This window comes from Ceratotherium simum, chromosome 21 (genome assembly GCF_057802395.1).
Source record: "Ceratotherium simum simum isolate JZ-2026a chromosome 21, ASM5780239v1, whole genome shotgun sequence".
NCBI lineage: Eukaryota > Metazoa > Chordata > Mammalia > Perissodactyla > Rhinocerotidae > Ceratotherium > Ceratotherium simum.
Window position 1 is genome coordinate 3834670 of NC_141920.1, and position 13462 is coordinate 3848131.

At 40.7% G+C, this 13462-nt stretch overlaps 1 protein-coding gene across 1 annotated transcript in view; it reads right to left on the minus strand.

The window, feature by feature from the left end:
- Window positions 1-13331, minus strand: part of CDH26 (cadherin 26) — a 51458-nt gene extending 38127 nt beyond the window's left edge. The window contains exons 1-4 of the mRNA XM_087445051.1: window positions 13262-13331; window positions 6510-6566; window positions 5419-5523; window positions 3504-3665 (exon numbers count right to left, since the gene is read on the minus strand). Of these exons, the coding sequence (XP_087301177.1) occupies window positions 3504-3665; window positions 5419-5523; window positions 6510-6566; window positions 13262-13324 (387 nt within the window). The 5' untranslated portion in view covers window positions 13325-13331. The remainder of the gene's footprint in view (window positions 1-3503; window positions 3666-5418; window positions 5524-6509; window positions 6567-13261) is intronic.
- Window positions 13332-13462: the final 131 nt, after the last annotated feature.

Genomic DNA, 13462 nt, shown 5'->3' on the forward strand with positions numbered 1-13462 from the left:
CCCGGGGAAGACACCGCGACTGGGCCGAGCCCTTTCTTTCTTGCAGAAGCCCTAGATGGAGGCGCCCATATCACTCCGCTCTGCACCACTGAGAGGTTCCATGGCTGTCCAGCTCTCAGCTTGGAGGCAGAGCAGCCTAGATTCAAGTCCTATTAGGTGTAGACTTGGCTGCGCCGTCAGCCAGTTCTTCAGACTTCCCTCTATAGCCACACAGAGCGCAGAGCAGGCAGCTTCACCAGACGGGCATCCCAGGACCTTGACAGCTTCAGGCAGCATCTCTCTACCCCTTTTCCTCAGGGCCCACAAGGTCTTCTCCTCTACTTTGCTGTACACGCCTCCTTGGGCCTCCTTCCCTGCAGACTCGCTGCTCACTCATCGGCATCCACGCTGGTGGTCCCACTGGACATCCTAAAATGGTGGCCTGGCCCCAAGTCTACTCCGGTTCGGCTCTCCCCTCTCCCCCTACAAGACAAAGGATGCTGCAATGCGACTACTGCTGAACTGGTCTGCTTTTGGGACTGACTCCAACATACATTTTTAAATTTCTGCGCAAGCAAATTGGCTTTCTCACACACCATTTCTACATGCTCTTCCATAATTTATGACTGTGCTGGCAGCTCTTTGCTCCTTAATCACCCTGACTTCTGGCTCTGAAACCACGCCAACTGTAATCCTCCCACTTAAAAACAACAACCACATGTTTGTTTTATGTTTATTATTTTATATTCCATTTATTATCCTAAAAGCTACATCTGAGACCTTTAGTTCTGTAAGATGCCTGAGAGGCATAAGTGTTGTTTATTCTTTGGCAAGATGCTAAGAATTTCCAGGGAGCTCAGAATCACAATGGAGAAAGAAAATGTCATGGATATTTTCTACAGTTGGAAAGGGTTTTCAGCCTTTTGTTATAGCCTTGAGATTTATATCCTTGGATAAACACACCATAGCACATTGACATTGTGGATTGGCATATGGCTATTTGAAATTACATGTGCGAGATCTATACTCTTAAACACAAATGAGCGTACGGAAAGATCCTAAATGCCAAACACAATGCAAAATCACTTATATGCATAGGTTATAAGTAGGCAAAGATGACTGTGTTGGGATAAAGATCAACAAATAATTATTATGAGGAATAAAAAGGATGGATTTTCTTGAGTGTATTTGTATCCTATGAAATTGAGCATATTTTGATATAAATGGATAAGATTGCTATACAGAAAAAAGTCATACATTTTCCCTTTCCAACTCAGTCTTTTTTTTTTTATTGCTGTAACATTGGTTTATAACATTGTATAAATTTCAGGTGTACATCATTATGCTTCTATTTCTGCATAGATTACATCATGTTCTCATGTTCACCACCCAGATACTAATTACAATCCATTACCACACACATGTGCCTAATTATCCCTTTCACCCTCCTCCCTCCCTACTTCCCCTCTGGTAACCACCAATCCAATCTCTGTCTCTATGTGTTTGTTGTTGTTTTTGTCTACTACTTAATGAGTGAGATCATATGATATTTGACCTTCTCCCTCTGACTTATTTCACTTAGCATAATACCCTCAATGTCCATCCATGTTGTCACAAATGGCTGGATTTCATCGTTTCTTATGGCTGAGTAGTATTCCATTGTGTATATATACCACATCTTCTTTATCCATTCGTCCCTTGATGGGCACTTAGGTTGCTTCCAAGTCTTGGCTATTATGACTAATGTGCAATGAACACAGGGGTGCACGTATCTTTACGCATTGGTGTTTTCACGTTCTTTGGAACTATTCCAGCAGTGGAATAGCTGGATCATATGGTAGTTCTATCCTTAATTTTTTGAGGAATCTCCATACTGTTTTCCATAGTAGCTGCACCAGTTTGCACTCCCACCAGCAGTGTATGAGAGTTCCCTTCTCTGCACATCCTCTCCAACACTTGTTGTTTCCTGTCTTGTTAATTATAGCCATTCTAACGGGAGTGAGGTGATATCTCATTGTAGTTTTGATTTGCATTTCCCTGATAGTTAATGATGTTGAACAGCTTTTTCATGTGCCTGTTGGTCATCTGTATATCTTCTTTGGAGAAATGTCTGTTCAGATCTTTTGCCCATTTTTTAATTGGGTTGTTGGTTTTTTTGTTGTTGAGATGCATGAGTTCTTTATATATTTTGGAGATTAACCCCTTATCAGATGTATGGTTTGTAAATATCTTCTCCCAATTGTTAGGTTGTCTTTTCGTTTTGTTGATGGTTTCCTTTGCTGTGCAGAAGCTTTTTAGTTTGATGTAGTCACATTTGTTTATTTTTTCTACTGTTTCTCTTGCCCGGTCAGACATGGTGCTTGAAAATATGTTGCTAAGACTGATTCGGAAGAGCATACTGCCTATGTTTTCTTCTAGAAGTTTCACGGTTTCAGCTTGTTAGGAATGCAGAACCTCAGCCGCACCCACCCCACCCTCACCCACAGACCTACTGAAACAGAATCTGCATTTTAACAAGATCCCTAAGTGATCCGCTTACTCATTAAAGATTGAGAAGTGCTGCCCCAGGGTTCCACCTATTACCCTTCTTTTTATTCCTTCTTTTTAACAGATCCTGCAAATTCTGGGGAGAGGGACAAGGGTTTAGTGGATAGAGAAGACCCAGAGAGTCATCTTTGCAAGCCTTTGAGTTTGGGGAGAATTTTTGCCTGCTTAAGAATGAGAGATTCTGAGCCTGTCAGTGAGTTAAGGGTATATATTTTATGATGCACATAAATATTTTGAGATCATTGGAGAAAAGCTATATAAATTATTTCTTTCAGATGTCAAGCAATGTCTTCCCATCCTGAAGGGGTTAATGTATAGCCAAGCAGGCCTGAGAATCAAGCCTAGTTTCCAGCAGAAGTCAAAACAGAACAAAGGCTGACTTGCTAAGAACCCCTGTAAGGTTAGGTTGGTAATGAGATATACCACGTGGTTTGGGGCATTTTCCTTTATAATTTCCTTTCCTGGTTTAGAACCGGAATTTCAGCATAGTAGACCATGGGGTTGGGGTGATGAAATCATAAAGAACCTGGACACACAATAAGAAACTGTCATCAGGTATGTAATTCCTCATTCATCAGTTATTAGGCTACCCATTAAGTCTATTTGTAGTGTCTCTCCATAGATTCCAACTGTGACTCATCGAAACTAAATAGCCCCTTTTGTAAATATTCTGTAGCTCTATCCCCAAATACTTTCAGATGTCCTTATCGTGTTGCGATATCAGTCATTAGAAGGAAGATCTGTAGCAGCTCATATAGATTGTACAAATCATTACAAAGTCAAAGTCTAGAACTCTAAAACAACGTTACAAAATTGATCTGTCTCCCATGTGTACTTCCAAAGCTTGCCACAGTGTATGAAATATCGATCTCCCAGAACCTGGCACATAGTCAGCTTAAATAATGCTTACTGGATACAATATTCCTGCAAGAGCTTTACAGTAAATCCAAGCTTAGAATATATCAAATTTTAGGTACCATAAAAGATGGTGTGGTCTCTCGATCCACAGGGCGGTGAACATATATTTTTCCATTCTCATGTTCTTCTAGAGAAAACAAACCAATCTCTGGATATTCATCCACACCAGGTCCACTGATTAAATACATCAACGACATGTTATTAGACATATCATTGAACAGCTGGAAGGAGAAAAAATGAGGATAAAAAGAGGATGAGCGTAAAGCACTGTACATATCAAATATCAAGGCTAAGATTAAAAGGCATTTTTAAAGACTCATACCAAGCAATTGCACATCTGAGGATTTATCCTAAAGAAATAAAGATATGCAAAGATGAAGGAACAAGGAACACGGCTGCAGTTTGCTTTGTAATAGTGAAAAATTGGGAACAACAGAAATGTCCATCAGTATGGAAAGAATCGTATAGTGGTACCACTCCCTTTGCCTAGCACTGGACTCCAGCCTTCCAGGACTCACAGGGACTGCGCCAGAAAGATAGGCATTGTTAAACAAGAAAGGCTACTGGCAGAAACTCATGCAAGTGTGATCCCACTTACTTAGTACAGACTCACACTAGTAAGTCTGCAGAGGAATACCTGAAAGAATACAATCTGACTTGTTGATGTTGGTTATCCCTCCAGGGAAAGAGGAGTAATAATCAAACAGCTAACATCTAGAAAGAGCTTAGAATGAGGCAGCTTATATACGCCTTACCTGCCCTAACCTATTTAATCTTTAAAACCACCCTGTAATAACGTAGGCGCTACCATTGACCCATTGTACGGATAAGGAGACAGAAAGGAGATCTAACTTACAGAGTAAGGATGAGGCACATCTGGAATATGAACCCACTGAGTCCCCCTGAATCTTGGGATTATACACTTTTAACCACTGAGACTTGAAAACTTTCTGGAGGTGTTTTTTATAGTAGGCACGTACTATTTTTATAAATGTTGCAAAAATATGAATTATTTTTTATTTTTTTTCCTAGGAATCATAGAATGTCAATCACTCAGTATATAATTCAAAGGCCAACTGGGGTCAGGAAGGCAGTGGAAATGAACGACATGGGCCAAGTATAAAAACTCTGGCATTCCAACACCACCATGTGACTTCTTTGGTGCCTCAGTTGATACTCAACCTCAGTTGAGGGAGGCAATAGAGAGAGGTGAGAATTATGACGTAACTCAAGCCCCATCTAATTGTTGCCATGTGGGAATGTAGGTTCCATGTAGTCAGGTCTTCCAATTTTTAAAAAGTCTCTAGAAGTGCAGGATTTTACATACAGTCTCGCTTATCTTTTCCAATTTTTTTTATTGTGGTAAAATACACATAACATAAAATTTACCAACTTAACCGTTTTTAAGTGTACAGTTCGGTGGTATTAAGTACATTCATATTGTTATGCAACCATCACCACAATCCATTTCCAGAACTCTTTTCGTCTTACAAAACTGAAACTCTGTCCCCATTAAACAATAATTCCCCATTCTCCCCTCCCCTTCAGCCTCAGACAACCACTATTCTACTTTCGCTCTCTTTTTTTAAAAATCTCCTTTTCTCCCACTCTCAGCCTCTGGTAACCGCAATCTTCCTTATTTTTAAATAACGAATTTTTTTTTTTTTTTTAAACTCTGCATAGGCCAAATAAAACAGGCCTGCAGGCTGGAACCGACCAGCCTGTTGCCATATGTGATTCTGATTTTCTCAGCGCTCACACACACGCAGAAGTGACTTGCCCAAAGTCACATCCTCAGGTGGAGGTAGAGTGGGTTTTAGAACCCAGGCATCTCGAGCCCCAGAGGAGGGTTCCTCCTACCACTTCACTACTGGCCGCACTAGCGCATAGCCTCTCAAGACGTAATCCTCCTGCCAAAAGAGACGCTCAATCAGAGATGAGGAGGGGGCCTTTCCCTGGGAGTAGCTGCCTTACCTCACCAACAAGTTTGGGAAAGGGTCCTGGGTCTTCCTCCTCCAGCTCGAAGGTGGTGAGAACCCATCTTCTCTTGGATCGCTGTAGAGGCCGGTGGCTCTCTCCCTGGAAATTATAGTAGCAGTGAGGAGGAGGAGGATGGGGATGAAGCTAACAGGCACTGTCTAGCACTTGATCCCCTTGTCATCCTCACAACAGTCTCTGGTGCTTAGAAATTGAAAGTCCCTGTTCTGTTAACGACTACAATCTTTCTAAACTGTGGGGCATGTGCCACCCAATGATTTTACGTGGCTCATAAGACAATTTTAGGGGCTATGCAGACATAGCATTAAAGATCATTGCCTACTATATGCTAATATCTGTCCTATAGCGAATATGCAAATTGTTGTTGAATGAATGAGAAAGTTATTCCCTCTCTATTTGTTCTCTCATCTTTCTGCAATCGTTGATGAGAAAGTCTCCATTCAGTGCTGATAGGTCTTTAAAAGCTCCCTGTCTACTAATCTCTCTTGTAACAGAGACAGAAAGACTTAGACTCAGACAGTAGGGTCAGAGATTTGTCAGCAAGAGAATATGGATAGAATTTAACAACATGGTTTTGTTTGTATTACATATATTTTTTACAGTTACCATCTGTTTCTTACAAGTGAAGCTGATTTCTAGCCACTGATTTTTATCCACAAAAATGTAAGTTTTTAAAAATTACTTAATTAGAAAGTGAGTTGATCACAAGAACAATAGGAAGGAAATAGTCATAAGGCAGCATGAGGACATGGCCAAACCTCGCGATGGTGGTGGTGCGTGACTGCATCCCTGTGCCCTCCCACACTCACACACGGGGAAATATTAAGTCCACCACATTTCAGTTCCATAAAGAAGAAAATAGCATGGGTAAACCTCGAGGCTAGCACTGTAGGTTTGTAGGACTTCTCTGGAAGTCCCTCAAGATTCTAAAAGGCCACATGTAGTTACTAATTTATTTTCTGCCAACCAAACATTGACAGGGCACTAAAAAACTCGAAATGCAATCCAGTCTCTATGTAAAGTGTAGTCTCCCTTGGTTTAATAAGAAACTGACTCCTTGACCCCACCTTTGTTTGATTAGTAAGGTCATCATTTCCTTGTTGGAAGCTGTTGACGATGTTGACCTTAAAAATAAAAATGACATTAATTAGTAGGGAATATACTTATCAGAATCAGGTAGAAACTGCCTGCAGTCACACAAATCTTCTAGAATTAGAAAGAAAAATAAAAAAGAACTGCACTTAGTTTTGATAAATACAATTTCTTATTCTTGGCATCTCAATTCATAATTACCCCTTCTCTTCTGTAACTATAGGAGAATTAACCAAAAGAATTCTGATGTAGTATTACCAATGTTAGGGACATTTAAAAGCATAAAATGCTACTGTTATGTTAATTAAGTGGGAAATCAAACTGTCTGTTCAGGATGAGCCTAAATGTATTTGTATGTACACATGTGAAATGGCACCAAACGTTAACTGGTGGTGGGATTCAACTGGGCTTTTTTTCCAGTTTTTTTTCCTTATTTTTAGACTTTATCTTACAATAATCAATAAAAGAATAGAACTTGGTATTTTACATTTATATAATGATTTACACTGAGAACTCTTTACTTATAATTTATAATATATAACTTATAATATATATAACTGTAATTTATATATAAATTATATTAAATTACATCTTTAATTTATTTATATATTTATAATTTATATATAAATATATATAATTTATTATTTATATATTTATAATTTATATATAAATATATATTTATAATGTATATATAAATATATATAAATTATTATTTATATATAAATATATATAATTTATTATTTATAATTTATACATAATTTATATATATGTCAACAACCTTCCTTCCCTTCAAAAAAACACACATGTACAGTAAGATTGTTGAAATAGAAAGAGACAAGCCCTGCAATGTACGTCAAAACTAGCACTAAACACAAGTATGTGTGTGTATGTGTCTGTGTGTGTGTTGACACCTATAATTTTAGTTCATTCATTTTTGCTGCCATATAGTGTTTCATTATATGAATAGAGGACAATTTATTTGTCCATTCTCCTGATGATGGTCATTTAGATTATTTCCAGTTGTTTGTTATTACAAAAAAATATGCTGTGGTAATAAACACTCATTATGTATACAGAAAATTTCTCTGGAGCAGCAGTTTTCAAAGTGTGGCTCACCAGGGTCCCTGCCCCTATCAGAGAGTCTACAAGGGCACACACTTTCTTAAGAATACTAAGACATGATTCGCCTATTTTACTGTGTGACATTTGCACTGATGGTTCAAAATACTGGTGGTAAAACTGCTGGTGCCTCAGCACCACGAAGGCAGTGGCCCCACGCTCCACTAGTAGTCATTGTGTTCTTCATCACCAGGCGTGTGCAGGGAAAGAAAAGAAAAAAGTAAGCCTGTTTCATTGAAGAATGAAGTAATTGGTGAATTCACTGAATTACTGAAATCATTTGAGAACTGACGAGGCAGTAAAAATTATTAATTTTATTACCTTGCAACACTCTGAGTGTACATCATTTAAATGCTCTGTGTGACTAGATGAGAAGTGTGTGTGAAACACCACTTCAGAGGAGAAGGTGTGTCTCAAAGAAAAGCACTCGAGTGATTATAAGAGTTGCCAGCTGAACAGACCACATTTCTATGGAACACGTTTTACTTGAAAGAATGACATACTATGGCTGTTCAGGATTGGGTATTTGAAAGACAGTTCTTTGATAATGAACAAAGGAAACCTGTCACTTCAAGAAAAACAATGGACCTTAGCCTGTTGCCAATGATAAAATTTAAGCTTTCAAGCAGAAATTAAAATTTTGGAAAACTTGTGTCTGCTACTACAAGTTTGACAGCTTCCCAATACTTAAAGATTTTCCTGATGATATCAGTGGAGATATTAATGACTGTTATTTTTTGATTTCGTAGAATGAAATAGGTCAACATTTAGATGATCTGCATAACTCAATGACCCAAGAGTTTCCTAATGATTAACATATCACATTCCAAAATCACGCACAGGTGAGAGTCATCCAAGATGCAAGAGAGACCAGGGGTTTTATTGTAACAGAGTAAGGGTAGTTCACTAATATGCTTTCAGATCCCACATTGCAAGTACCTGTGAAGAAACTACCACTTGCTGAGTTTTAGTGTAATATCAAAGAAGCATATCCACAACGATCTGTTCAAGGCTATGAAAATATTCCTCCCTCTCCATATACATATCCGTGTGAGGCCAGAATTTTCTCATGTACTTTAACCAAACAACATTTACAACATACTGAATGTAGAATCAGAGAAGAGAATCCAGATATCTTCTTTGAAGCCAGACGTTCAAGAGATTTGCAAAAATATAAAACAATGTCTGTCTTCAAACTAAATGGGATTTTTAAAAATATGGTTATTTTTCATAAAAATATGTGGTTTATATTACGACATAATGGGTTTATTATTGTTATGGTTAACGAATTGAGAAATATGTTTAAAATTTCCCAGTCTTAATTTCTAATATGTAAGTGTCAGTAAATACAACCCACCTAAGCAGAAGGTTTTTGGGTTCGCCATGAGGTTGACAAGCGTAAGGCATCCCGGGAGCACACAATCTGACAACCGCTCTCTAGGATTTATACCCAGAATCTCCGGAGACAAGGCGAGTGGTCGTCAGCCAGATCGCCCTCCTCTGCTGTGGTCACCTTGAACCCGTAAGGCTCTAGCCTCATTCCAGAGCATGTCACTGCACAACGGACTGTGTATCAGATAGTGGTTTCATAGAAAATGAAGAAACGTTCTCCGTATGTTCCTTTCTTGTGGTCAGCCACCCTCACGGTGGGTGGGGAATATTACTGGGTTGTGTTGTTTTGTTAACATCAAAAATAATGACAATATATTTTTCCTGCCACAGACGACATTTCTACCTATTTACCTAAAGGAAAAGAAGTTTTAAACTCTTTGAGTTCCAAACATTGATTTATTCATACAACGAATGCTTCTTGATTAATGTTGGTAATTTTAAATCAGAGGCCTAACCAGGTATATAATTTTAAAATGGAGAAAATTGCAGTTCTTGCAAAAGAATGAAGAATTCATTCTGTTTCTAAAGCAGGTGTATTTCCAGTGGCCTAGACCATTAATAAGGAATACATGGAGGTTTCATCTCCTCCCTGGTCTCAGTTTCCCCTTCTGTAAGTAAGGGTATGAGACAAGGTGTCTTGAAGGGCCTTTTTAACACAAAAGCTCTGTAAGTTCATTTGACTCTGAAAGCACATAAATGGTGCAGCTGACAGTCATGTAAGAGCCGGCTAAATTGCTGAAAAAGAGGTTTGAAATGGTGAACGTTTACACTTTGCAGAGAGATGCCTGAAATTCCACACCATTGTGTGTGTGCCTGTGAGTGATTTATCCTCTCTTTATGCACGCCTTAGAAATTAACTCGAGATATCTTGTCTGGGCAACGCAGGAAGACTAGAAACTGTTCTATTTGCTGAAATGATTTGTAAGTACGCTTATTATATTTCTCATCCCCACCAACCTTAGGCAGTTGGTGCAAAGAGGATACCATTCAAAAGATTTATATAATGCTTCGATAATGTGAGGGGGGAGAAAATTTTCTAGAGGCTAGTGTCTCTGGCTGCAGTGTCCACCTCACTATTTTATCGGATCCTGGCAGGTGAGCATTTTATTGTGAGGTCCACCCTGCACATCATTTGACAGACAGTGCTGGACTACGGGGCATGTAACCAGTGTTGTTCAGGCTGGCCTGGTTGAGTAGTCATGGCATCTTTAGGGGAAAATTATCTGAGTAAATGAAGGCTTTGTGTCTATAGAGGGTACTAAAGAACTAAGAAGCCTGTATGGAAATAATTCTTTCCTGAAAATATTTCATTTTTGATTGCAAACTTGCATTCAAGGAGAATTTTTTTAATTGAGGTATAATTGACATACACTGTTATATTAGTTTCAGGTGTACAACATAATAATCTGATATTTGTATATATTGCAAAATCATCACCACAGTAAGTCGAGTTAACATCTGTCACCATATAGTTATTTTTTTTCTTTCTTTTTTTTTTTTTTAATTTATTTATTTTCCCCCAAAGCCCCAGTAGATAGTTGTACATCATAGTTGCACATCCTTCTAGTTGCTGTATGTGGGACGCGTCCTCAGCATGGCCAGAGAAACCGTGCGTCGGTGTGCGCCCAGGATCCGAACCCGGGCCACCAACAGCAGAGCCCGCGCACTTAACCACTAAGCCACGGGGCCAGCCCTTATTTTTTTTCTTGTGATGAAAACTTTTAAGATTTACTCTGTTAGTTATTTTCAAATATTCAATACAGCATTATTAACTATAGCCATCATGTTATACCTTTCTCTTGTTTTAAGCTCCCAGTTTGTGGTGCTTTGTTACGGCAGCCCTGGGAGATGAAGACACTTGCCAAATACATTCTCTACACAGAAGCTTGGGTGATCTCTTAACAGTGCAGATCTCATCATGTCGCAGCATAAAACTGGGTTCCCAGGGCTCTTAGGACAGAGTCCAGTCTGCTCTGCCCCCTGCTGAGTACTCAGCTTCCCCTAGGACCACACTGTCCCTCACCTTCTGCCATCCACCTGCTCTGCTGTCCTTGAACGAGGAGGTTGAGTGAATTAATCAGCAGAGCAGAAACGCTAACAATCTTTTTAAAGATAATTCAGAATTTCCCAGATTAAAAAACAGCAAAACATAACAGATTTTGCTCACTGTCCAATTTTATTCTCTTCAACTCTCCCTCCTCTCTGGTCTTGGAAGCCACCACAGCCCAAAGCTGAGGATGCACAGGCTCTCAGGACTAGAAGTGACCAAAGAGGGGAGCAGGAGTCCCCTTCCATGGCTTGTCGTTGAATCTGGAACAAAGCTGTAAACCTGCAGAGGAATCACAACTTTGTTGTTTGCTTCACGTCAGAATGACAAAGCAAGTATGTAGGGATTTCAGAAGAAAACTGTAGCAGACACAATGGCTCTCCAGCAGAATGGGCACCAGTTTTAAATCTGCAGATCAGAGGAGGAGGGAGTGGGCACCTGTTATGGGTGTCGGAGGTGTTTATAAGCCAACTTGGGGGAAAAGGAGAGAAGTGGAAAGTGATTCCTATTGCATCACATTCTCTTCATCCGTCTTGATCCCCTGGAATCTACATAAAGCTGCTTTCACCAAACACTGAATTACTACCCAAAGTCCAATCCCCACAGCCCATCCCCACCCAACACACCCTCAGACTTGAACTAACTTGCTTGGGCTCTGTGCTAATACAATGGAGAGGAGAATACACTTCTGTTGTCTCATGAGACCAGTTAGGGGGAAGGGCAGGGGCAAGAGAAAGATGAGGACAGGGTGTGATTTGCAAAATATTCAAATCCAAGCTAACATGGACTATTAAAACAGGATTCTACAGAGTATTGGAGATAAAATGAATGTGCTGTCTGGTTAAGAACATTAACAACTCAATACGGCAAAAAGTGACCAAGAAAATTCTCAAACACCAAGCAACGTGTGAAGCAAGGCATCCACTTTCAGAGGCCGAGTGCTACTAGAGTGCGTGTGCTGTGGACGGGGATTTTTCCTATTTTGTTTGCTGTTACATCCCCAGCAGCTATGAAAGTGCCTGGCCCAGAGCAAGCGTCCGATAAATAGTTGCAGCGTGGGCACTGAATGAACGTAGCCGACCATGTCACAGGCCAGAAAAACAGCAGGACGCAGACACAGGACACATTGGCTGAGCCCTTACTGTGCAGGCACTTCTGTGCATTTCCTCTTTCACTCTCAGAACCCCCAGGTCAGGTAAGTACAAATATTAGATCCACTTTCAGGTGAAGAAAATGAGGCTTAAGTTAAAACTCCAATGCCTGGGCCACATGCCCAGATTAGCTCAATCAGAACCTCGGGGGGTGGCATCCAGGCATGGGGATTTCTGCAGCTCCCTAGAAGAGTCCAACTTGAGCCCAAGTGAGGACCAAGGTCGGGTAATGAGCCCAGATCCCCAGCCAGAAGTGGACGAGCCTGGGGCAAGACCTTAAACAACCCAATCCAGATCCACAACCTGTACTCCCAACCACTGCACTGCCTGCTGCCCTCAGCCGGGTTTACAAGAGTGAATGCGACAGCAATATAATAGCCTCATGATTCTCCCCGCCCTGTCTATAGAAAGCAGATTAAGTGGGTTATAAGCAACAAGCATATGCAACATTAACTCCATCCACTGTTAAGTGCAAAAGGAACAAGCCTGTATTTTTCTAATCTTGATTCCACTGTTGGTATTCCCATTTGAGCAGTGGCAACTGGTGGGGGACAGAGGCATTTAGCACCCACATCCCCATCGGTTTGCTCAAATTGTCTTTGACATATGCAGTTGAGATGATCTTCATCTTATGTAAAGTGTGAATAGAAGTATCATTAGGAAACGTGTGTGTGTTGATATAAACCTAAATAAGAATGGTGTGTGCTATATAAACCAGTTTTAAGACAAGTTCCCTTATCCTACCCCCATCAGTCCCCCAAACAGATTGTGACCCTAAACCCCTCCTTTGTGTAAATTCTGGAGCCCCTGCTGCCTACACCATCCTAAAGATACCCAGCAGCCTCACTCCCAGCTGCACATCTATCCTCCTCACCAGCCTCACCCAAATTACACTCAATTCCTCTCCTCCCTCCCTTGATCCCAAAAGGAGCAAAGTCAACTTGAGCTGTGCTTTCAGTTCTGAGCACTGGGTGTGCAGATCCCAAGCGCCAAGTTCTGGGCACCAGTCCCGGCTCACCTGCAGCACCAACAGCAGCAGCCCTAGAAGGAGCGGCAGCGAGGTGTGGCCGCTGGAGCTCATGCCCGCACGGGGATGCCCAAGATGCACAGAGAGCCTGCAGGTGATGGCAAGTCCTCCTGGGCTGGTGGTCTCACCCAGAGCCAGGCCCTGTCCTTCCCAGCAGGGCCTTTGCCAGTGACTCGTGGGTCACTTTGTCCC